General features: G+C 43.0%; 2 protein-coding genes across 12 annotated transcripts in view; both read right to left on the bottom strand.

The window, feature by feature from the left end:
- Positions 1–25,596, bottom strand: part of LOC119499999 (LIM domain only protein 7-like) — a 58,883-nt gene that overhangs the window by 6,658 nt on the left and 26,629 nt on the right. For 5 of the 11 annotated variants that reach the window (XM_037789340.1, XM_037789348.1, XM_037789352.1 and 2 more), the window contains 19 exons: positions 24,414–24,444; positions 22,990–23,103; positions 21,823–22,045; positions 20,824–21,073; positions 15,790–15,813; positions 14,149–14,263; positions 13,151–13,290; positions 11,975–12,638; positions 11,239–11,505; positions 10,681–10,795; positions 8,750–8,911; positions 7,684–7,871; positions 7,525–7,588; positions 6,634–6,690; positions 4,492–4,517; positions 3,993–4,100; positions 2,219–2,305; positions 1,311–1,783; positions 1,038–1,094 (listed from right to left, as the gene is read on the bottom strand). In XM_037789340.1, coding sequence (XP_037645268.1) covers positions 1,038–1,094; positions 1,311–1,783; positions 2,219–2,305; positions 3,993–4,100; positions 4,492–4,517; positions 6,634–6,690; positions 7,525–7,588; positions 7,684–7,871; positions 8,750–8,911; positions 10,681–10,795; positions 11,239–11,505; positions 11,975–12,638; positions 13,151–13,290; positions 14,149–14,263; positions 15,790–15,813; positions 20,824–21,073; positions 21,823–22,045; positions 22,990–23,103; positions 24,414–24,444 — 3,165 coding nt within the window. Of the gene's footprint in view, positions 1–1,037; positions 1,095–1,310; positions 1,784–2,218; positions 2,306–3,992; positions 4,101–4,491; positions 4,518–6,303; positions 6,346–6,633; positions 6,691–7,524; positions 7,589–7,683; positions 7,872–8,749; positions 8,912–10,680; positions 10,796–11,238; positions 11,506–11,974; positions 12,639–13,150; positions 13,291–14,148; positions 14,264–15,789; positions 15,814–20,823; positions 21,074–21,822; positions 22,046–22,989; positions 23,104–24,413; positions 24,445–25,596 lie in introns of all 11 variants that reach the window. The other 6 variants (XM_037789350.1, XM_037789345.1, XM_037789347.1 and 3 more) reach the window with 5 other exon arrangements.
- Positions 16,507–20,334, bottom strand: LOC119500001 (LIM domain only protein 7-like). Its single transcript, XM_037789353.1, has 4 exons — positions 20,250–20,334; positions 19,489–19,972; positions 18,426–18,572; positions 16,507–17,981 (listed from the first exon to the last, which is right to left on the bottom strand). The coding sequence occupies exons 2-4, from the start codon at positions 19,905–19,907 to the stop codon at positions 17,189–17,191; spliced, it is 1,359 nt and encodes a 452-aa protein (XP_037645281.1). The 5' UTR covers positions 19,908–19,972; positions 20,250–20,334; the 3' UTR covers positions 16,507–17,188.

A 25,596-nucleotide genomic window follows, 5' to 3' on the forward strand; every position in this document is an offset into this window, starting at 1 on the left:
TTCAGGCAAGAACAAACTGTTGCCAAGATAACCCCTAGTGCAGAGAATTATATAAACAACTCAGAAAAGGTGAACGTGGAGAGCTGGAAACGTAGAGAAGCTGATGTGAAAGCAACATGTATTAATTTAGGACTCAAATACAACTAACACTTGAAGTACCCCTATTTAATATTTATAAGCAGTATAGAAACATTTAATAACAGGTTTATAACACACTATAATGTAGTTGTAAGCAGATATAAGGTCGATTTTAAGTGCTTATTAAAATGCACTATTTGTCAGTGATTATAACTTCTCCTATGGAGACATATTGTATATTATTACAACTGTGTTTTACTATATTGTCATTCATTATCTGTTTTTAATTACACAGCTTTGTTGAATACTCGATTCTGATTGGTCAATCATAGCGTTCTACGGTCTGTTATTTCTTTATAGCAGACTGCTGCTATGTATAACAGACCGTTGCTATGGACGCAGTTCTGATGTCAGACTCTGGCGGACCATTTTTGTGTAAAATTATTGATTTTTAAAGTAAGTAGCCATGTAATAAGCGGGATAATGTACAGCGAACTGGTCATTGTTGTGAAAAAAACGCGTTCAGGGTGATGCAGCACCCCGACACGAATGAAGGGGTGGACCACAATCCCGATCATAACACAACAATGACCCACACTGCACATTTTCCTCTACATACAACAGCCTCCATATATGGGTGCCCACAGGAGGAGTTATAATTATTTATCAATGTATTATATTTGCTACCATTTATGAATTGTTTATATACTGCACTGCTCATGAATACTAAATAGGGGGACCTAAAATAAAGTTTTGCCAATACAACCTATTCAACTCATTATTCTGAAATACTATAATAAATTGTATTCATTGTAAGGTATTGTTGTTAAAATAGGGTATGAAGCAAGCAGGTTTTATTAGTGCTGATAGCTGATTAGCTCAATACAGAAAGAAAAGCATTATCTTATGACTGCAGATGCAGTTTGACAGATGCGTACACACATCCCTCCTGTACTAACCTGTCTGTAATGGACAGTGACGACTGGACATTGGCAAAGCCATGGGAGCCACCAGCCCTTTGGTGACGGGTAGTGTGTAGGGAGAGGTGGGGGCGAGGGTTAGAACATAAAGTTGGAGAACAAAGCACATGCAAACACATTAGTTGCACTTATCTTAATGCACGGACAATGAAGCAGGTTATGTTAAATGTGTTATTATCAACATGACGGACAGATGAGGAAGACGTGTGAGTAAAGAGTGAGGGAAGTAGGAGGAGCAGTGTCTCTACTGACCACTGATGCTGCTGCTGCTGCTGCTGATGCTGCTGCAGCTCCAAGGCTCTCTCCCGCTCTCTGCGCTGCTGCTCCACAGCTTCCTGACGCCTCCTCCTCTCCTCCTCCATCCTCTCCTCCTCTCTCCTCCTCTGCCATCTCAGCTCCTCCTCCTCTCTCCTCTTTCTCTCTTCCTCCTCCTGCCTTTCTTTCCTCTGTCTCTCCTCCTGGAGACGCTGCAGCTCCCGCTCCTCCTCCTCCCTCTTCCTCCTCTCCTCCGCCTGCCTTTGGCGCTCCTGCTCCAATGCCTGCCTTTGGCGCTCCTGCTCCAACGCCTGCCTTTGGCGTTCCTCCTCCAATGCCTGCCTTTGGCGCTCCTGCTCCTCCTTCCTCTTTCTCTCTTCCTCTTCCCACGGAGGAGAGGTGGGCTGGTTGACGGGAGAGTAGGGCGAGTGTGGGCTGAGGCTGTGTCTGTTCACCTCCAGGCTACCAGGCTATCAGAGAGAAGGAAGGACAGAAAAGAGGAAGCATTTAACACAAGGAGGAACTGCAACAACAGTGGAGAAACTCCTGTCATCCACTAAGTGTTTTGAAATTCCAATCAAAGGGGAGTTTTTGTTGCAAAACTATGAGCTGGAAAGACTTCTACCATTTACATTACGGGAAGCAAATGTTGTGTGTCCTGTGTGAACATCCACATGACTAGACATTGTTCTGCTGTCTGTCTTTTACGTGAAGTGGACTTGCGTTTTAAAAGCCAGAAATACCAGCTCCTAGCCACATAACTGCTGCATAATTATAGCAATTTCAATCAACAATTTACAGGTGATTTACTGCTATGAGTCAGAACTCATTGCCACCTTTTAATACCCTCTGGCTGTTTCAGGTGTTAGGCTTTAATTTATACAAATTACAAATACTTTTGTTACCTCTTGTTCGTCTACGCTCTTGGCAACCTCCTCCTGATCTTTAAGCCACTCCTCCTGCAACTTCTCCTGGTCGCGCTTATATTTCTCCTGGATGAAAAAGCAGGGAGAGATGTCAAAGGTCATCCAAATTAAATGACATGCATGCACACAGTGCAAAAATCACATTGTACATTACATTGGGAAGAATAAAATAAAAATCTGAATCGCAGCTGTATTGTATTCAGATAATTCCAACCTCACCTACGTGTTATCTAACCATCCTGAAAAGTTGATAAACCTAGAGAAGCTTGCCCAGGGCAGGAAGTCTCCCTGGCACATCATGAAATCAGGCCGTGTATCCAACAGGGAGTAAGACTGGAGGAGTAACAAGCCTTCCCGGCTACAGCGCTCTGCTTGGACACCTTTGATCTCCATCCAGAAATAGACCCTCAGAAAAATGTTTTGACAGGATTCTACTACATTTAAGTTGGATACTCGACAGATGCTTTACTTTCAGCTGCCAGAGCGCTCTGTAACGTTTTGAGCCTGTCTGCTTTGATTATGAGGACGTCATAGCTCCGTGCCTCGTCTCATTGTCAGATTGGGCACACAGACAGATTTACAGACGGGTCTTTTATAGCGAATGATTGATTTTGAGGTTGCATTATTTATTATTTTCAGTTTTATTAATGGACTATACACTCAGTTTGTTAGGTGCACTTAGCTGAATCTAATGCAGTCTGATACGACAGTCCTGCAATAAATCCTCCCTCCATGAAGGATATAAAGTTCAGTTTTTGTTGAAAATGATATAAAGTCAATTTTCAATTCCTGATTTATTTATATATAGGGCCAAATCACAACAGAAGTTATCGCATGACAAGATATATAAATATATAAAATGCAGTACCTGTGAGGGTTTCTGGACAATATTTGTCATTGTTTTGTGTTGGTAATTGATTTCCGATAAGAAATATATAAATACATTTCCATAAAGCAAGCATATTTGTCCACTCCGATTGACAGCCCTAGTTCTAACACATAATACAGAGACCCAACATTCACCCATGAGCAAGCAGTGCTTGGAAAAGCTCCCCTTTAACGGGAAGAAACCTCGAGCAGAACCCGGCTCTGGGTGGGTGGCCATCTGCCGACTATAAAAATAATAGGAATATGGAAATTCCCAAAAAAGGTACATGTGTTAAATGGTAAATGGACTTGCATTTATATAGCGCTTTTCTAGTCTTCCGACCACTCAAAGCGCTTTACACTACATGTCAGCATTCACCCATTCACACACACATTCATACACTGATGGCAGAGGCTGCTAAGGTGCCAACTTTGCCCATCAGGATCTAATCTAAATACTCATTCACACACCGATGGCTATGCCTTCGGGAGCAATTTGGGGTTAAGTGTCTTGCTCAAGGACACATCGACATGTGACCTGGAGCAGCCGGGGATCGAGCCACCGACCTTTCGATTGGTGGACAACCTGCTCATGTATATTGACTTTTTTGTAACCGCTTTTTTAAATCCCAAATTGCTCAATAAACACATTTACTAATAAAATAAATATAATAAAAACATAATAAAATTCATGAAAACAAAAGCAAAAACATAAAACTTTCTATTCCCAGGATTTTTATTCGATTTGATTGTCTATTGTCTATTTTATGTCTTTAATAGTATTTAGTTTTCTTATCTACCTCCTTGAGTGTCCTTATTTCATTGTTTTGTGATTTATCTGAATTGTTGTTTCTCAGTATAGCAGCATGAGTGAGCCTTTATGTACCTGTAGGAGGCGCTCCTGCTCCTTCTGCCATTTCTCTTGTCTTTTGCGCTCCTCTTCTGGGTCCCAAGACCAGCGGCTGGAAGACGGAATGATTGGAGGGACAGGTATCTGCAGACAGAGAAGATAGGCATGCAGTATAAGGCAACTGACTATGTGGTATTGTCAAGTCAAGTCATGTCAATTTTAGCTACACAGCCTGAAATTACAATTTTGTCTCAGTTTTGTACAATATACAACTCAATTTATCCTTAGACCCTTGAGTATACTCATAAAAAATTAAAGCACCCTTCAATCATTGTTGAGTAATTGGGCGACTAAAAGGCTTAAGAAGCAGAATGAACCAGCGTCTGAAGAGAACTAGCAATGTAGTCCTTATGGGATTCTTAATAATGAGTCTATACTTTGTAATAACTGTGGTTTTAAAGATGTCGCCTGCTATAATAGCAAACACAACAAAAGAGATAAAGACTGCCCTCTATGCACCAATAATACTACTCACATCTGGCATTGCAGACTCTGATCCTCCTTGAAAAGAAAGAAAATCATCCAGTCAATACTTCTGGCATGCACAGGCAGAGCAACAGAATAGAAGTTAACCTCGAGGCCATATACTAGCAGCACAAAGTTGACAGGCTTATTAAAGTTTCAGCTTTAAGTCAAGTGCCGATTCATCATTGAAAATGACATGTAAAACCACAAACGGTAATTGATGTTTTCAACAAGCCTCGAGCAACAAAGGTTAAATTTCTCCCACTAGGACTTATTGATTCTCTCAATTCAAGATCACCCACTTGTTGACCTTTACTTTGGATGCCAGCCCAATAATTCTGAATAGGAAAATCAATAAACTGATTGCGAGGACAACAAGATCAAACAAACTGGAAGAAAAACACACATATGAGCGGCATGCGTACTTAAGATGCAGACGAGTACAGCGCAGCCAGTCTGAAAGGCTAATATACGGTTCAATACATGCATGCAAAGACAGCAACAGGAACTTTAAACTTCATGCGCAGCAAAGTGAAAAGTGTAACCGTGAGTTAAACCTGGACCATTCCAAAAAACACCACAAACACTGCAGGATTGCACCCAATTTGACTGTTATCAGGCCATTAAATAGACGTTATCGGTCTCTATGAGCACCATAGATGTGGGTCAATAGGGGCCTACTATGCCTACTACGTTGTAAAAGTGAAAGCAAAACTTAAAACGCTTAACGCTTGTGACACAAAGACAACTACAACTACTATTGATGGTTACACACAGAATGCGATCCCTGGCCTCTGTTCCCGTCATAATTAATAAGGTTGCTAGAGGCCGCTGTTGTCTTTATACCTTCTTTTTTGATTGCCCATGTGAATAGATGATAAAACCTAATATTGTGTGTAGTAGGCCCCTATTGACCCACATCTATAGAGTGCTCTAGGGATGACATATTTTTGTAGTCCAACCAGGAAGTTAGCATCGTCCTGCATCCCTCGACAAAAAGCCAATGGGATTTTTCCATTAGGTTTTGGATTATTGCAGAAAATAAGCTCTGTGGCAAACAAACGTTTATGATACTTACACGTTTTGTTCCGTAAAATAATCTCCAGTGTGAATGCAATTGCCAGAAGTAAAAAGCTAACGTTAGGCTATAAACGAACCACACCACGGTTGCATGAGCGCGAGTATACACAACGAGGCTGTAAAGGCGGACGAGTCAGCATGATGACGTTTAGCAGTCTCATTAGCCACTTGTTAGCCTTATGTTAGACACATAAAGGCTAATGTATTTTATGTCGTACAACAAAAAATGTCTTTAACATGTGTTAACCAAAGACCTTATTTCAGGCATCTAACTAAAAACCCATTCAAAAAACAGAAGAGGGAACCGGAAGTGCCAAAATGCTAACTAATTTCCAGGTTTTAGGACTCAGTCCTGAAGCATTCAATGGTGCTTATAGCGACTGATAATGCTTATTTAATGGCATGATAACAGTATAATTGGCTGAGGATTTAAAGATTTGTATTTGTGGTTGGTACGCTGGCGTAGAGTCTGACATGCTTGTCAAGCCTTTGGAGCTGAATGTGTTGCTTTTATACGCAGATTGTTCTTTTAATGGGGTCTCTTCTTCCCTACAAATCAATAAGTTGTAAAATTTTGTGATAATTATGTGATGGTTTTCCAGCTTCATTTAAACAAAATAATGAAGCTAAACAAAGTTTAATTGGTTTCACCAGACTCCCTCGGTTTGAAAAGCATGTCAGTGCCCCAGGGTGTACCAAGCAAAGGTGAGGAAGAAGTCACTGCACACTCAACCCTGTTTACCACAGAGGTAGACCAGCGCACTGACACTGGACCCTGAGCCACCTGAAGGAGGAGGGAAGGGGGCACAGCACAAAGGTTAAGCTCTGGCACCAAAACAGAGCCATGGAGGAATCTATTTGAATCCTGACAGCTCATAATCAATCGATAATAGGTCACTTATCGATTGAACATGAGGCTGTGACGTGATAAGAAACATGCAAAAATCCCTTGGGAATCTGAAGAATTCATTGAGACAAAAGCACAGAGAACCCAGCCACCAGATTACACAGATTATACTGTAGTGATTATTAAGAGCCACCCCGCAGTTCTTTTTTCTTTTTCTTTTTTTACCTTTTTCAAAAAACTCTGACCTCCGTTTTAAGTTTTTCAAAGATAGGGGTTCTGACTCTACATGAGAGATGGAAAACAGGATACAGTGAGAGGAGAAAAACAAGTTTACAAGGGGATATACCATCTTATATTACCAATACATCAATTACACATACAGTACATATTGCTTAAAGGGGAACTATGCCCATTTCCAAAATTCATACATGTTATTTCTATGGTCTAAGACAGTCCAAAAAGTATAAGTAAACATGAACAACTCTCCTCCAACTCAAACTGATATTATCAAGTATAAAGTGTGGAGCTGCTCCATAGACAATGAATAGGGAGTGATGTTCTAGATGATATTGAGAGCACCCAGGGGATTGTTCTGAGTATATGGGTACATTTTCTGTTTCAAAACTTACAATACTACAATAGAATAAAGCTCATTTGGGTATAAAAAAGAAAACAATCATTCTGTGTGTCCACAAAATCAGTCTCCCATTCATTGTCTAGGGAGTAGCTCCAGACTTTATACCCTATGACATCACAAGTTTGAAACTTACTTCTCTGGTTTCTGGCTTTGAGAGAGGAGCTCATGTTCACAAATATTGATTGTACTTTACTAAGCCATGGAAATAACAAATTGGAATTCTTAATTTGGTTGGTGTTCCCCTTTAAGATGCATCATAATCATGTTACAGATAATGTTTTTGTTGCATCTTTTTCTTATATAACACAGTAAATGTCCATTAGTATTCTCCACAATAGTCCAGTGTTTGCAAAGATGTTTCTCCCAAAGCTAAGTAAACAAAACGACAACCCCCACCGGTGTGTGTTTTTGTATTCAGTACAGAAATAGTCATCAGGATCAATTCCATAACCTTTCTGATTGTGTGCTCTGCTCTTTACCTTTGTTTCTCATGGTCACCGACTGCTCACGGAAGCCTCCATTAACTCCGTTTGAAGCCACGTCCTGCAGGGAGACATGGCAGGGTGTGCGCTCATTAAAAGGTGGCACAATACAGTAATAAAGCTTGATCAAACCCGAGTTCATTCTGGGTCACTCACGACGACTGGGTGGGCGGGGGCCTCTTTGGATGTCAGCTTTTCCATGGAAGCGCGTGAGGTGAAATCCAGGCTGGAGCTGACGGTGTTTGGGTCGGAGGAACCTAGAAGTGTGATCGGGTGATCCATACTGGTCAGATTGATGGTCTTATGGCTTTTAAACGCCAGGGAAGGTTGATCTGTGTCCCAGTCTGCATGCAGACAATGCAATGGCAAAAAATAGGATGTGTGTTTGCATGTAAAGCCACATTTTTTTGTGCCTGTGTGTATGCAGTAGTCGTTATGCATCCACATTTGGCACAGAATTGTCTATTTACATAAAGAACACTGAAGCAGGGGACAAGGTTTCTGTTGTGGAGTTATTATAGAGAGCATCAGGGTGTGACAGAGAAACCTTCCCCAGCCATTCAGCCTATTAAAGCTTTCAAAAACCCACACAGTGTTTCTAACAGGCTCACAACCACTGGGCTTCACTAAACTATTTAAACAGGTTCTAGGTGTTAGTTCAAGTGAGCTACTCTGGGTGGTTTATTATTTCTGGAAGGAGACACTGACGTAGTTTGGAATAAGTAAGCCTGTTATACTAACACTGTGAAAACAGCACACTCAAGAGGACCATGGACCTGAGCAGGGTTAGTTCTCCACAAGGAAAACACCACATCGATACAGAGAGGAATGCTGATGAGACAGAAAAAGGAAGGAAAAAAAAAAGAAGAAACAACCAGTAGAAATAAAAAGGGAAAAACAGGACAAGAAAAATGCACACAGGAAAAAAAAGGAGAAATAAAAACCACTGAGGTCAACGCAATAACAGAAACAAAAACAGAGAAAAAAAAAGGTCCTTCACTGCTTAGCTGTCATGAGATCATTCATGGATGATTTCACAATAGTTTACGGACCAATTTAAAGTGTCAAAACTGTTTAGCAACGCAAGCAGCGTAAGCAGCACTGTCAGTCCAGGAATGCAACCCTTAAAGTGGTTCAATTCAATCTCCCACAAACACAAACACATACACACACACACACACACACACACACACACACACGCACACACACACATATGACTCACTGCTCTTGCCATGATGGCGTATATCCATGATCAGGCTGCCCTCCTGCAGCGCCTCCTCCATGCAGGACTTCCAGTCTGTGTAGCTCATTTGTGCCACCTGCTGCCCGTTCACCGTCAGCACCTCGTCTCCGGCCTGAAGCTGGCACATCTCTGCCGGGCTGCCTGCAGCCGAGACAGAGGAACAGTCGTTAGTGGCAAAGAAAGTACACAATCAACCCAATGCATGGTTGGTTATCACTCATAATAATAATAAGTGCTATAATTTTTGCATAAAGCGGTGGTTGTTTTAGTAATTTCACTGAAATTTAATTTCATCATCATTCACACCAGAATAATTATCCACATATAGCTTTTATAGTTCAATAATATAACACTGTATCAACAACAAAAACCTTCCCATGCCAAGAACAAAAAAAGGAACAAAGGCACTGTGTTAAAGAGGATCTATTATGCTTATTTTCAGTTGCATACTTGTATTTTGGGTTTCTACTAGAACATGTCTACATGCTTCAATGTTCAAAAAACGCTTTATTTTTCCCATACCGGCTGTGCTGCTCACCTCTTTTCACCCTCTGTCTGACACGCTCTGTTTGAGCTCCTGCGCCCCCCTTCCCAAAAAGCCCAGTCTGCTCTGATTTGTCAGCTGGCGCACTTTGTTGTGATTGATCAACCGAACCAAACTCTTTGGACTCTGCTCTAATTAGCTTTGTTTGAGGGCGTGCCAAACTAGCCACTAGACTGGTATTATGCAAATGTATTACTTGGTGACATCACCATGTTACGGAAGAAAAGGCAGGACTTCAAGCAAGGTGTTTCAGGCAATTCAGGAGCAGTGTTTCTGTGGGGGAAAGTAACTCCCTCTTGGGACTATGGGCTTTGTAACTTTGCAGACCTTTTACATGCACAAAAAAACTATATAACACACTAAAGGAAAGGGAAAAATCACAAAAACATAATAGGTCCTCTTTAAGTTTTTGGACAATGGGACTTTTACTTACAGGTTACTTTTTTTTATAAAAGCAGTCTAAGCTTTTATCTTGTATTATCTAAATATGAAATGGAATCTACATACATATTTACAATGTATTTTGTGTGACAGATACTAAACAATGCTGGAAGCTAATGAGAGTCGCAAACTCTTTCAACATTTCCTTTACATTGTCTTTACTTTTCACTACTGCCAAGTGAAACAAGACAGAACATATTTTTTTTTCTTTTAAACTATTTCGAATAACATACTATTAAGATCAATATTATTAACATTTTATTTTATGTCTCATTGGCTAATGCATGCATAATGTGGTTAACAGTATTGCTGTATTTAAGTTTTGTTGCTCTATACTGTTTTGCATGGCTGCATGTGTTGAACATAGGATGAGGTCATTGTACTGTTGCATCATTGTTTTGCTTCTTCTTCATGCTGCTTTGCATGATTTGTGCACTGTCTGGTGCATGCTGATTTTGTTTCTGATGTTGTCATTTTAGCGTTTTATGTTTGTTTTCCTAACCTGTTAAATTGCACGAGATACTGTGAAGGTGGAAAAATCTCAGCAGAAAGAGAGGCTCAGGCCCAGCAGATCTGACCCAGATAGATGCTGCCCTACATAGGTCTGGCATCGCCACTGCAATGGACCTGAAAACCTGCTGACGACAATCCAGCCGTGCCTCACTGTAAAATATAACAGAGCCTGGGCACTGGTTTCAGATATTACTACTGTACTGTATCTGTGAACACATCAGTCAGCTTCAGTGAGAGTGAGATATGACTGTTTGCTCTTTTCTTAAACCCCTGGGAATGTTGGATTTTAAGGCTGCCAGTTTGGCTGATCACCAGACATTATACTGGAAGATGAATAAAGCTCTACTCATACAATTGTATTGTACAAATCCCTTTGTTTGAAGGTGTTTCTTTCAAATATTTCTGCTGTTACCTGGCTGGATGGACGTCACACGGGCTCCTGTGGAGTCCCAGGCCGCCTGGAAGCCAAAGTCTTTGCTGCTGTTGGGCTTCTGGTTCAGGCTGATCCGCATCTCACAGTACTTCTCCTAGAAACCAAACACCAACACAGGTGAGTAGAGATGAACAATGATTCACATGAACACACGCACACAAAAAAAAATAGCTTCAAGTGCAGAAATGGGGTCCTGACTTTGCATCGCTCTGGAGATCAGCATGTCACGCTGTGTGTCTGTGTGTACGCAGGCAAGAAAGCCTTGTATTAATCATTTATGGCTGTTGATTAAATGCCAACCTGTTGCTATTCTTTCATTTCTGCAGTGCATCATCCTATTAGTTTTAAGCTTTACGAGAAAAGAGGTTGAAGCGAAAATTTGATTTAATGACGCATTTTGGGTTCACTCATTATTTACCGCAGAGCTAAAAATACATTCAGTGACTGTCCACATTGTCAGCATTAAATCACATCTGTGTAACAAACACACTCTTCAATATACCGATAGGTTTTATCAACAGCGGGTAGGTTGAGTACCTGGCTGGTTTCTTTGGCTGGAGCAGGACTGACTGGGACTTCACTCTTGACCTGAGGAGGGACGGGTGAGACCTTCTGAGTAGAGGTGATGCTCTTCGCTGCAGTCTTGTCTTCTTCCTCCTCCTTCTCGTCTTCGCTGCTGTGGGCCGAGCTGGACTGAGACTGAGTCTCGTCCTCAGAGGTCATGAACTGGCGATAGCGGCTCGGCACCGACGACTTCTTAGAGACATCGGTGTCGCCGTTGACGCGCTTCTGAGGGTCGTCCACCTGTACGGGGGGGAAATCAGATAGTCAGAGAATGCAGAGTTTCAAGAATAAGATTCTATAAAATGAACTTGAATAACACAGGGATGTTGATTACAAAATAATTGATTTAAATCTTTAACAGATGTTAGAATAGTGGGAAATCAACTGAGGAATTTGAAACTGTTTCAAGAGTTCACAACCCTCACCTGCCGGTCACTAACTGATCTGATAAACCTGTAACAGTAATGAATGTGAGAGAGGCTGAAAATAGCAGCCCTGGTAGTTGCGTTAGCATTATAAAAACACTAGCTTCATCTATTATTCACACAGTATTAAGATCAGACTCTTGGCTAACATTCATGCACTCAAATCAAATTGTACCTGACCAACAAGGCAAAAATGTCTTACTGCCAAACTCCTCTAGATGTCCTTCAGTCCCCTGTGCTGAACTGGTAGTTTGTATTTAGTTGCAGAATTATCTAGTACTCACTGTATAGGCTCTGGGAAGTGAGGTTAGGCGGGACGACTGGGTCCCGAAGGGCCTTGGCGTGACAACTGAGGTTAGACGTGCGCTATCCGATCTCTGGTAGCTCCTGGGGAGGGAGGCGGAAACCCGAGACACCCCGGGAGGCTTGGGTTCCATTGAACTGGGCTGTGGTTGTTGTTTGTACAGAAAACCAGAGGAGGGGGCCCCCGCCTCAGTCTGTATGCCCGACAATGGGCGCCTTGGCTCGGGCACCTTCTGCAGGGAGCTATAAGAGGACACGGTGGTCTTGGTTTCCTCTGTCTTGACTGCGCCGGTGCGTTCTAAGACCGGTCTCCTCTGTAAAGGTGCAGCTGCTGGTGTCTGGGAGCTGTGGTAAAAGCTGCGGCTGGCGGGAGTGATGGTGGTCGTTGCGTCGCTGCCCGCAGGACTGTCCACAATGTCAACTTCCCGTGAGGTGGGAGGGGATGCGGCCCTGCCAGTGGCTAGGGAGGCAGCTGGGGGTTCGTCCTCTTTTGGAGAAGACTCAGGGGGATCAGAGGAATAGTAGGGAGTGTCAATAGTGTAGCTCCTGGGAGGAAGGGTTCGGCGATGTGGGGAAATGGCAGGTTTATCAAATACGTCTGCGTCGTCCGGGTAAGACAGAGATCCGAGACGACCTTTATTTTCTCTGTGGGTTGGACAGAGGAGGAGGAGGAGGAGGAGGAGCGGGATGGGATAAAGAGGTAATAGGGAAAAAAGTGGACAGTGATGGGTGAAATTAAAGACGAGGATGGAAAGGGATGCAATTTAGGGAGATGAAGGGGACAGGAAGGGCAGTGAGATACAGCGAGGAAAATAGAAAGAAGAGCACAGGTTAAAAGAGGAGAGGGGTGGGGCAAAAAAAGGGGAGGATGATTAGATTACACTTGCACACTGACTGAAGGCACAATTACTCCTCATTCACTCCTGCACAAATAATCCTTCGTCTCTGCAAAGCTTCTAATACACACCTTCTCTTCTATTACCTTAGTAAAGGATCCCCCTCCGAGGGTTAAAAAGGTGTAAAAGAAGAACAAATTCACTGCGTGTTGCTTTTTGGTAAAAAACAGGATCAGAAAATGGAAATAGAAATTCTATAGCATTAAATACACCAATAACGTAAACTATCAAAAGTACCTGATCAGGTGTGTTTTCTCTTACCTCTCTTCTTGCATCTCCTTGAAGGTCTTGGACCTTCTGCTGCTGCTGGTCGTGGTATGCTCTATCATCTCCCTCTCCTCTTTCTTCTTCACTATGTCAGAGTTGACACTCCTGCGCCGGTTCTTCCATTTGCTCAGGTCCTGTAGTGAAAGTAAGCCCAGATCACTTCATGCACCATTTTTGTAACAATTCAGCTTAGATCTAGATAAAAAAGAACAGATTGGTACTGTTGCACAGCTGAAAGGAGTGAAGTTGAGAAGGAGAGAGACGAAAAAAAAAAAACCCCAGAAAGGGCTACATTTGAAGGTGTTCTATTTGTGTGCTTTAAGCTCCTCCCGGCTCACTTCCCCTGTGTATTGGGGACTGTGTGACCTAAATGCTGCTTTAAGACTCCATTATTTGGCCATGATACTAATCAGACTGCTGACAGACACGCCACTGTCACAGCAAGTCATACACATGTGGATAACTTTTTATTACTCTTTATTTATCGTGTTTAAAATTAGATGCCCTTTGAAATTATTTTCCAGGAATAACTTGCACCCCTCAAGTCAACTTTACATGGATTAATGTAGTTATTTCCATTCTAGGGTGTCTGTCTTGCATCATGTGGGTATATTACATCATAACACCATTTCCCATTATTTATATTATTAGTATTTACAGTACAGGTTGTGGCGTTTCCTGCCACAAACACTGATTTGGAAATGAGGACAGTCCATAGCCAGAGGGCAGTGCTGCACCAATCAGTGTCTGCCTCCGTCTCTGGCTTATATCTAAACAGCTCTCTTTTCACCCTGTGGCCACAGACTGCACCACCAACACCTGCTCGCCTGACTGCCGCACAGATCCTTCAGATCATGTGCTCATCTTTCACTTCTGTGTATGGGAACAAAGCTTCTTTCTGCCAGCTTGTCTTGATTCGTACAGCATGAATGTCGAAAAGCAAACAGATATCCTCGAGCGTCAGCGTGCATGTAGACGTATAAGTTACTCACATCCTGCCACTTATCCTCGATGTCCTTTACTTGCTCGCGATGCTTCTGCAGCTCCTCGTAGCGAATCTGCCGGATGATGGTGGGGTCGACCTGGATATCGCTTGTTGATTTACTCCTGTGGAATGAAAAAGTTTTTTAAAAAAGGCATCAGCAGCTCAAATGAGAGGTGGATGGGGATGTTTAGTTTGCATATCCTGGCAGAAGCTCCACACAAGCTAAAAAAAAAAAGTTAGTAAAATTCAAAAAATGAATTCCACTCCAAGACATGACACCATCGCTTACCATCGTATCAAATAAATTGTAGAGAAAAAAAACACCATCCAAAATTCTAAATAATTTCCACCATCCATATGTTTGGATGCTGATGCTGAAAGTTGGATTGGAACTTTAACCTGTAACCAGGGTCTGAAATTAGCACCCACCACCCACCAAATGTGGATAAATTGTTGGCGGACAGGCAAAACGCTAGGGATAGGAATAGAGAATCGATCCGCAGTTGTCCGATTCCTTGACATCTCATGCCTCAGGGACTATCAATTCATCTGTATTGATGCTTTCTGACAGTTTTGCATGCACAATGACGTAACGCTATACGCACACTGTATCATGTTCCAGTTTGTTTGATTCCGCAGCCTTGGTTGAGAAAATGCTCAACCTTGGTTGAGCGTGTGGTTGAGCACGTTTACTAGTGCTCATGCTTGGAGCACTAGTAAACCTGAGGGGACGCATCTCTATTTTTTCCTTTATAATGGTACATTGTGAACATCAAATCGGCAGGAGGAGAACTAGTAATGTTAGCTGTTAGCAGCCGGTGAACAGCACAGTCCGGTTTGGCTAAATAACGGGGCTACTAATGTTAACGGAGGTTGCATTGAGTTACACTATGAGGCGTTCAAGCTCTATTCTGTAAAAATGAGTATTGGGCAAAGGTATATCAGGATGTGTTCGAATGTCATCTTGTATTTTTTAATTTAGAAACGTGAATAAATACAGTTGTTTGAAGGAGACAGATTTAAAAAGTGGCAGATAAAATTTCTGAGTGGCAGACAACAAAAATGACTTGCCTGCCACAGTGGCAGACGGGGAAAAAAGTTAATTTCAGACCCTGCCTGTAACCAAGTGTTAGTTTGCAAAAGCAGCACACGGGTCAACCACATAAAACTGTGGAGTGATGTATAAGCTCAGTGGGTGGGTTAGTAACACGTATCACAGCTTTCCCCGTCAAGCAGAACAGCAAAGTCACTCACAGCCTTCAGAAAAATGCACTCTTTGTTTTCACTTACCTGTTAAGATTTACATGTGTCTCATACTGCTGTCAGGGTGGGTTAGACCGGTGCTCAGTCATAACTCTCACTGGGACGCACTACAGTTTGGGTATATGACCCAGCGTATTGCTATTGTATGCATCTTTTCACTTTGTTGCTTTGTCAATAGAGCAACCCCCCTAAACACACCCCCTGAACTTGGCCCTGTGCCATTCAATACACTGCGTTGTGTGTCAGCATTTAGCAGCTAGTGAGTGAGAACAGCAGCACAAAAGCAGGGGGGGGGGGGGGGGGGGGGGGGGGCAGCGAGGTGCGACTGTAAGAGGCCAGAGCAAATGCAAACGTGCCACATTCCTGGGAGCCCGCATCAACTCACCCGTCGAAACTCTCTCCCCGCTGTCTAGGAAACCGGAGAGAACCACACACAACAAAGTCACATAATTGCAGAAGGAGCTCCTGACAATGAGTCGGAGAGAGGTGCTTGAGGTCAATTAGTGACTCTGTCAGACCAGCTCATCCACAGCTGGTGGGCGCTAAAACATGACCCTGCTGGTTTTCACTTACATTAGAGTTTAAGGTGCTCATATAGTTGATTTTCCTTTCCCTGACATTTCTATGGGGAGGTGTGCAGACATGTCTATTTCTCTAAACAATGCTGCCTTTCTGGAGACTCCAACATGATGTCACTGGAAACATGGCTGAAGTAAATCCAGATGGCCTTGACTCAGGTTAAATGGCTGCTTTGTGTGTGTGTCTGCTCATGTGCAAACACTGCGGTACAGATTTGTGTTCAGGTTACTATGGAGTCGCGTCTTCTTTCAGAGCCGTGGGGAATTTCTATAGGCTTTCAAGTCGGCTCAACATACAGGACTGCATTTAATTGTCCCGCTTGGTGCTGTCAGTGTGCTCAGGACGTTATGTTTGGATATTACTCAGGCTTGAACCTTTCCACACTCTCATGCTGCTGCACTTTGAGCTTTTACACATCAGTGTGAAGTTCCCTCTGCTGAGGGAAAACAACATTGAACTCTGGTCAGATCCGCGTTTCTGTATGTGTTAGTGGGTGAGGTCAACAAATGGCCAATTCAATACATTCCATCACAAGATCATGATCTCTTATTTTCTTTATTAAGCTTGTATATATATTTTTTTCCATTCACAGGCAAACTCGGTCCGATAGGAAAACAAAACCGAAGACAAAATGCAGAATTTGCGTCTGTTTAACAGTGCTCATGATGTACCGAACAATTTAGTTAACGACGTTGGAGATTTGTGTTGCTTTGTTCATAAAATCACACTTCAAAAACACAGTGGCAGTCGCCATCCACTCAGCATGTACCATGTGGTGCTAAGGTACAATTAACCATATTCCCATCATGCAGAAAATCATAATGAATGGCCTTATGGTTATAATGTCATAGGGCCTTTCATTAAAATTTCTTTCTTACTGGAAAAAGACTCAATTTTGAGGAAACAACAAACATTTTAAACAGGAAAACGTGAGCTGTTGCTGCTCCTTCATTGCAGTTTGTGTGACTGACCCAGTGAATGCTGAAGGCACCAATCAGTTGTCATAAAGAAGAGCTTAAATAGATAGAGCTCCCATCTATGACAGTGATGCCCTTCAGACCAATCGTTCACAAGTTGGATCCACATGCAGTCTAGACCACTTCACCATCTGACAGAAAATATTTCAAAACTGAAATGGCACTAATGAATTTTCACAGTCAACAAAGTAAGCAGAAACTAACAGGCACTGTTACAGCAATCTACTTTCACAACTTGAGAGCAGCCAGCCTCTCCACCATGAGCCTCTTCTTATATCTTATCTGACTGGCTACCCTGATAGCCTGCCATCTCTGCAGGTCACCTTCGCTACAGGAAGAAGGTACTGAGGGCGCCATCTGATTGGATGATGAGCTCTGGCTCTGATCAGAGCAAACTCCAAGTTTCCGCACAAGCATGTCATCCGTTTTAGGACGCGTCTCCTCCTTCTCAGTCAAATTCTGTTTGTCTGCTGCCGCCTCCTTGGTCAGAGGACATGGGGGGCACAGGAGTCTGGCCTTGAGCTCAGGAGGCAGAGCCCACGGCTCTGGGATGGGCATAGGGGCGTAGTTGTCGGGGGCTCCTGAGAGAGGCCGCTGAGCCTGCTGGGATTTCTCCTTACGATATACCACATCGTCCTCCTCGATATCAGGGAAATCGCTCTCGTCGGTGCTGATGCAGCTGTGTCGCTGGGTGATGATGTTGAGCTGCGGCTCGGACGTGTAGAGACGGCGTTTGGCGGGCAGCTGAGACTTCATCATAGCCAAGTCAGTGTTGGACTGGAAGGCCAGGGTTCGCCTGGTAAACATGTCGTCATTCTCCAAGTCGGGGCAAATGCTCTCATAATCAAAGGAGTCTGGGGGCTCCCGGGGGTCTTGGCGCCCCAGGAGGGGCCACCTCTCACCTTTGACCAGTCTGGGACCCGAGGCCGGGTCCACTGGGGCAAACACCAGAGGGGGGGTCTCTAACAGAGGGGACTGTATCTTGGGGAGCTGTGGAGGAGTGTGTGCTTGAAAATGTGGACTGCAGGGTGGGCAAAAGGAGAGAAAAGGACAGAGAGGTGATGAGTGCATGCATGTCAACTGGATCAAAGAGCAAGAAAAGGAGGAAGAGATGCATCGAGCGGCTATAGTGGTGATATTTGATTCAAACAGATGTTGATCAAATCAGGATTTTACAATCACTCTGCTACGAAATAAAACTGCAATGCTAGTTGCCATCACTGGAATAGACTGTAATAAAAATGCTGAGACACAGCCTAGTTTCTACTAAGGTCAGTGCAAGCAAACTGCTCTATAAAGTGTGTTAGGGCAACTTCCAGTAGCTTGACAGTGTATTTTACCATTAGTATATTAAAAAGCAGCTTATCAGAAATTCAGCCCCAACAGGACCCAACTATATTTCTCCTATAAAATCTGGATGCTCTAAAACATTCCTTCAGTGTCACAATCGTGCAGCTGTATCGACCTTTTCCCCACAACGAGGGTGGTGTGTGCCGGGGCCTCGTGTGTGTGGGAGTGAGAGGGAGAGGGGCCGGAGAGAGAGGGGGCAGAGGAGAGCCAAGGACTGATGTCACAGTCTGAGTCATCTGACGAAGAGCCCGACTTCTTATAGCTACAGCCGAGGACAGCAGGGTGGACGGAGGAAAGGGGGACAGGAGCAGAGAGAGGGTAAAAGTGAAGGGAAAGATAGGAGGCAATAGCAGGAGAAGAGAAAGAAGAGTAAGTGGGAGGAATCTATACAGAAAATGCAGTCAATTACATTTTGAATTGTAGGATCTAAAAAGGTTAAATTGGCATGCAAACATTTTTTTAAGGATAGGAAAGTGTCTGGTGGAAAAGTAAGAAAGGATTGTGCAAGAAGCAGGGAATACATGTTATCCATGATATTGCTACTCTGTAAAATATAATATAGAGAGATTTAAAGGGATAGTTCGGGTGTTTTGAAGTGGGGTTGTATGAGGAACTTATCAATAGTCAGTGTATTACCTACAGTAGATGACGGTCGGCACGCAGGAGTACCAAAGCAATGTACTGCTGAATGTATTTTAGCCACCTAAATTTATGGCCCATCTAAAAGATAGATATCCGTTTAAGTGTACGCTATATTTACAATATTTACCTACGACAAACTGAACTTAAAGTGAAACATATCTGAACTGTTTTTGTCATCTGAGCCTGCTGGATTTGAAGAGAGCATAGATAAGTTTCAGTTCAGATCCCCGTCAGAAAGGAGAAGGAAAGGGCTGTCTGAAGCAGTGAAAATATTCTAAATATAGCGTACAATTAAACTAATATTGATTTTTTTTATGTGAGCCTTTCTTTTAGGTGGCTAAAATATTTTTTCTGCTGCCCCTGTCTACAGCACAGCCCTGTTGATGCCGGGGGCACGCTGACCGCCATCTACTTTAAGTAATACACCAACTATGGATAAGAACCTCATACAACCCCAAAACACCCAAACTACCCCTTTAAAGTATGTATATATGAGATAAATCCACATTATGCTGGATTTTACTGCCCTCACACACCTGAAGCCTTGCATCTTCTTGTACCAGGGTCTCCTCTGAGAGCCCATTTTGATCTTCTGTATGTGTACGTCTTCTTCGGGCGTCCAGAACTTTGGCAAGAACTTGTCATAAGACATTTTGGCGACAGGCTGGGGTTTGAGGCCCATCTTGCGGGAGTAGAGATCATCTTGGACGGGGTCAGCATAGCCCACGTCATCGTCCTCATCCTCAGAGTCGTCGTATATCTCCCCGAACAGGCTGTCAGTGGACACGGGCCGCCGCTGGTGGTGGTCCACCCTCACGAAGCTCTGCTGGGGGGGCTGCGTTTCCCCACTGTGGATGCCGCTGCTGCTCGAGACAGACAGCCGATCACACGTGTCAAAATATTTTTTTCCGCAGCAGCACAGCACAGCACGCCAGTCACGCAAAGAGGATAGCATATACCTCGAGCACAACAACCTCAAATGAGATGACGCAAGGGTTAGCAAACCAACGCAAGCTCAAACTGTAAAGGAAGCAAAAATTGATTTGAGGAATTATGTTGCAAACTCAAATCACTCCTCCAAGCTCATAAGGACGTGCTGCAGCTAAAATCCCAAAACAATTCAAACAGAAACCAACAAACGGAAGACTTTAAAGCACTGTTAGAGGCAGCATACTACAACCAAGGATGTTGCTCATGGTTACAATTAACCATGCAAACTGAGGGTAAGAGAAGCGCTCTAGTTTGCTCTCATCAGGCAGGCACATCAAAGTCACACCGTTGCTTCATGTTCTCTGACCTGAAGCAGGTCTCATTCTGTTGAGGGGCAACATTGGGAGTCATAGGGACCTTAGGCCAGGGGCTCCCGCTACCCCTGGACGCCGTCCCTACCGCCAGGGGACTGATGGGCACCGCGAAGTTGGTGGGAGGAGCCGGGGAGGGGCTGTGGAAGCGTCTGCTGGCCAGATCATCCAGAAGGAGATCAGGGTCCGGTCGATCTGCGTCCGAGTCGCTGCCGCTTTCATACTCGTAGGCCCACTGTAGATGAGCCGCGGGCGAGGCACTCTGGGAGGCTTGACTGTAGCCGTAGCAGTCAGAGGAAGACCTTGTTTCACTGAGGTCGTCAATCCACAAAAAATGAAACACAACCAGTACACACCACCATCGTCCATTCGCAGACAACACAACAGCACCACAACATGACGGGAGAGGAGACAATGTAAACTTCAGGCATTTGAAGCACAAACCAAGGACTTGGGTATGAACACTAGATCACTTTGTCTTGCTTTTAAGAAAAAAAAAGAAATAAAATTAGTTGTCTGAGGTGAGAAACGGCACCTTTAAACAGATCAAACGGTTGGGTGTAACAGTACCTGGTGAGTGGGCCTTCATCCTCCGCGTATGTGGGGTTGGCCCAGCTGCGCCGGCTGTCCTCATTGCGTTCGGCCCGTTTCTTCCTTAGCGGCGCAGGCACGTAGCCTGAAGATTTGTCTTTAGTGGGCAGGAACTGGTTAAACTGGGCGCTGGCCTTGGGCGTGATGTTTACTGACCGGCGGTAAGAGATACCGTCCTTGTTCTCGGCCATCCTGAAGACGGAGTCTGCCTCGGTGTCACTGCAACAACCTGATGGCATAGACAGAGCAGGAGAGGAGGGAGCACAAAGAGGTGTAAAACAGATTACGGGAAATACATGTGGGAGAAAAAATGAAAGAGAAGAGAAGCAGGATGTCTGATAATGAAGTAGCAAAAAGGACAAACGAGGTGAGAGCCGGGAAAAGAGCGAGGGGAGAGTGTGTTGTGTGTTCTGGCGTGACTTTCTGAGGAGTAACAGAGGGGTGCAGGGTGGGGAGCGAAGGCCTCCTCATTTACAAGCCGGTGTGGACGGCTGTGGAATGTCTCACCGCTCTCTCCTACAGCGGGGGACACCCACTCTGAGATCACTGACCAGCACTCTCAAGGCATACTACACGTTTGTCATGAAACAAGATCACAGACGGGCTTTAGCTTTGATATATATAAGGGTCTTTTTGCTGAAAACATTCACTTTCAAAAGCATACCACTAGATGGCAATAGGTATTTGTTTTCACAAATGGGAGGCAACTTTCTGGCTCCGATGCAGCATATCTTCCCTGCTCACAAATATTTGAAGATCTAGACAGAACTTCGTTATAAATAATCATGCAGAGATACAATTTGAGAAACATTAGCTGTGTGAGTGGGATAACATAAACAGCAATTTACAAAAATTAAAGAAAAAACATGCTCTTAAATGCCATAAAGTCAGTTTTAGAAGTGTATAAAGAAAGAGGTCAAGAATAGCACGTGTCTGATTTTGTTTGTGTGTAAATACAAATGATAGGACGTCTCCTACCCTCGCTGCTGCCTTTGAGAGTGGTGTCAGATGAGATGCTCTGGGGTCGGGAGCCCAAAGAGTCCAAGCTGTCCAGGGAGTCGTCTCTCCTGTGTCCGCCGCCTCCTCCTCCTACTACTCCTCCTCTCAGTTGGAAGAGCTCCTCTCGCTCTGAGTACCAGCTATCGCCAAAACCGCTGTCTCTGACGTTGCTGCCTTTCTGACTGGACGATTCCTGCAGAGCCTTTCATACACACACGCACACAAAACACACAAAGTCAGATAATAGGGTGCCAATTACAATATTTAGCTCCACTGTGTGTGGTGTGCAAGAGATCTCCCAGGTAGAGTGTGAAGTCTGGCCTCTGATTTCTGCAGACTCAGTTACTGTAAACACACGCTTCTGTACTGTCTATAAGAGACGGCGCATGCTGTAATTTACATTGTAATAACCTCATTGTTTTCTATTCAGTGCCATCGCTGTCAAAACAAACATGTTTCATGTACTACTGATGACTGTTTACTGCATGAAGAAATTTTTATTGCACGTAAATACATAAGCAAGCCCCCGGAGCCACCTTAACCAGCACGGCTACAAACAAGCAAAAACTTGTCAGCCATAACAAAAATTATTTTCAGATCTGTAATCCACTGAAGTCCACAAACTAAACCCAGCCTAACCACGCGCCGGTGAACTTGGATTATCATAGCTAAATGTACAAGACGCGCGGTAACCAACTGCTATTACTGAAAATCCCTGTAGTTAGTTGAATTATAGAGGGCTTGCACACCATCACCTATAAATCTATGTGAAAGCAAAGTGCCAAATTCAACACTAAAATGAGCAGGGGGAGGAAAAGAAGAAGCTATTTTCACCTGCAAATGTATGCGAGCTGTGTGCCGTGTTGTAAACAAGATTAAAATAGCAGGGTCAGGTCATTTATGACTTAACGTAGCTTTGGTTTTAGTGGCCAGCAATCCAAGGCCCCCCGGCCTTTAACGGTCATTCTTCCACACATAGTCTACATACCAGGGAGGATACAGAAATGTACTGGGTAGTGGCTGTAAAAGAGGATTTCATTCATGCTATATCTGGTTTCCACAAGAAAATTAAGCTTTTGTTTCATGACGACACAGATAAGACGGCTTAGAGTGCACAATGAATGGGATAACTATCCACAGTTTTACCTTGTATAGTGCTGTGCCCAATAAGCCTTCAAACGCCTTCAAATTCAGGTAAGGTCCATCATAGAAACGGTCACACTGAGCTCTTCTTCCAAGCCAGTAAATGGTGATCAATACCTGGAGAGGAGAAAACAAATAACTTATTACACAAGCCTATACTAAATTATTACCAGACAGAATACATCAGATTATAGCTGTACCTTTACCCTAGTTCATGAATGTTCAGTGCAGTGCTAAAGCAGGTGATTGTTATGACACAAGGTGATATCAGCTGGTGCCCTGCTCTCGTTTCCAGGCTCATCCAGAATACTCTGTTGCTGTTTGTGTGTGCATTATTATCAGCCTGGGCAGGTAAATGTGCTGCACTAAAGCAAACAATCATCGATACATCGATGATGCTGGTCCTTTATTACACGATACGGTTCAAACTGTCACATCAGCTCTTTGGTTTTATGTCACGGGGCCACTTGCAGGGAAATATTGTAGGATTAATTAAACACGATGAAGCTGTAACGAGAAATACTATGCTTTCACTTGCACTTGAAAATCTAAATCTTTAACTAATATTACATCTATGGGACAACCATTCCTCAAAAAGAGCAATTTAAACAATCATATCTTGTACTTTAAAAGTACCTTTCAGGTTACTTTCCAAACTTAAAGGTAAGACCTTGAAATATATCTCAAATTTAGTCTGGGATTAATATAAGGACAAACTAATTAATTTTGTGCTACATGTTTAGTGTCTGTCTGTATTTCGTAGATACATAAATTAATTAAAAAAAAAATTATAATAATAATATATAATATAAAATAAAAAATATTATACAAAATAAAATAACTAATAAATTAAAAACATAATATAAAATAGAATATAATGTGTTTATATAATAATAATAAATAATACAAAATATCTAAAAAGTAGAAGCAGAGAATATCGTATTTTTTATTCCACACATTCTTCTTCCTTGTCAAAACCTGGCTCCTACATTACTGACAATGCACAATGTATATAGCCTCCAGCTGCTAGCCTCAAGTACAGGTGAGGAGCTACAGAGGTCTAGTAAGATCACTTCTTTCTAACTACACCTCCAGATTTTTGTCATTTTCAAACTTGTAGTCTTCAGCTCCGACCAACTCTGACTCAAGTGACATCACTTGAGGCAATTTATCCGATTTTGCACAAAATTCTGATAAATTGAAGCCACAAAAGGCTCTATGCAACATATTTTCCACATATGTAGGTAGTACTCGCCAACATCTGTAAAAAGACTTTGATGTGTAAAATTGTTGGAGTTCCCCTTTAAGGGATTCATAGCTATACAGGACTGAAGCTCCATTGTGTTTTATTATTGCTGAATGACAGGTCAATAAATCAAGCTCTCAGAAGAAAACAAAACACTGCTTATTTTTATTTTTCCACTCACATTTTTCAGCCTCCTGTTGGTCTCTTGATGCCTGCGAGAGGAAGAGCAGAAAACAGAGGTGCATGTGTGAGAGAAATTGACAATAAAAGAACAGAGGGCATGCTTGTTGGGTCTCTGTGTTGGGCAGTGAAAGAGCTGGAAAGTGAGAGCACAATCCAGACTACTGCCAGCCCTTCACTCACTCTCACACAGCAACACAAAGGCTGAGAGAAAAACAAACACACATTTCTGGAAAAATAATTGTAAGCCGTAAAGTAAAGTGTTTTACGTGTGTGTGTCTATTTTTACACTAATCACACAATCAAGCAGCTGTAAAAACATCTAGTTAATGTTTAGGGGCACAAAAGGGCTTTTTGTTTCTGATTTCAAATATCGATAAAACTAATAACTGATGGTTTAACATCGGAACACCAAACAAGGCTTTACTGTTGGAGCAACAAAGCCCCACCATGCTACCCAGGTCAAACAGAATTTCAGTCATATTTTTGGGGTTTGACAGTTGACCTGGCAGTCAGTAAATCACTTTTGCAGGAAATTGTCAGCTCATTCTTGATCCTGTGAAACCAAACAAAACTCACAGTGTCAACCTGCAAGCCTGATATTATATTTTCTCTTGTGTACATCGTGTACTTGTCACCTAAGGTGACCGTAGTGTCTATTTAGAGAAGTCAGTAAATGCTTATAACCAGCTACAGTACATAGAGCAACCATAACAGTGATAGGAGGATATAAAATCTGCTTCACATCCCATGTGCATGCTGCTACACATTCCTGCTATCATGTGGTAATACAATAGTCACACATGCCTCTCTACCCATGAGCACTTGGATTTCTTACAGCCCCTTCCCAGCATGCAATGTAACCAACGAACCTGCTGAGAATGTAATGCACGAACATGGTCAGGTTCATAAAGGTTGCTCGGTTCAGGGGGAGGAAACAAAGTAAGGGCGTATAATTAAACACATCTTTTCAATTCTTTAAAATCAGGGCAGCTTGTTAGATGGTGACAACTGAACCGAGACATTAGCACTGACTGTACAATATAGCATTTAGTGGGTACAAATACTGTACTTAAAGGAACAGTGTGTAACATTTAGTGGGAACTGTTGTCAGAAATGGAATGAAATATTCATAACTATGTTTTCATTAGTGTATAATCACCTGAAACTAAGAATCGTTGTGT

Source organism: Sebastes umbrosus, chromosome 13, assembly GCF_015220745.1.
Source record: "Sebastes umbrosus isolate fSebUmb1 chromosome 13, fSebUmb1.pri, whole genome shotgun sequence".
In the NCBI taxonomy this organism is placed as follows: domain Eukaryota; kingdom Metazoa; phylum Chordata; class Actinopteri; order Perciformes; family Sebastidae; genus Sebastes; species Sebastes umbrosus.

What these genes read in the sequence shown, in the direction of transcription:
- LOC119500001 (XM_037789353.1), bottom strand. Translation starts at nt 19,907, where the DNA reads ATGCTATCCTCTTTGCGTGACTGGCGTGCTGTGCTGTGCTGCTGCGGA. An exon ending in AAGAAGATGCAAGGCTTCAG is followed by an intron (nt 18,573 to 19,488) that starts GTGTGTGAGGGC and finishes CCTCGGCTGTAG; the next exon opens with CTATAAGAAGTCGGGCTCTT. An exon ending in ACCCTCGTTGTGGGGAAAAG is followed by an intron (nt 17,982 to 18,425) that starts GTCGATACAGCT and finishes CCCACCCTGCAG; the next exon opens with TCCACATTTTCAAGCACACA.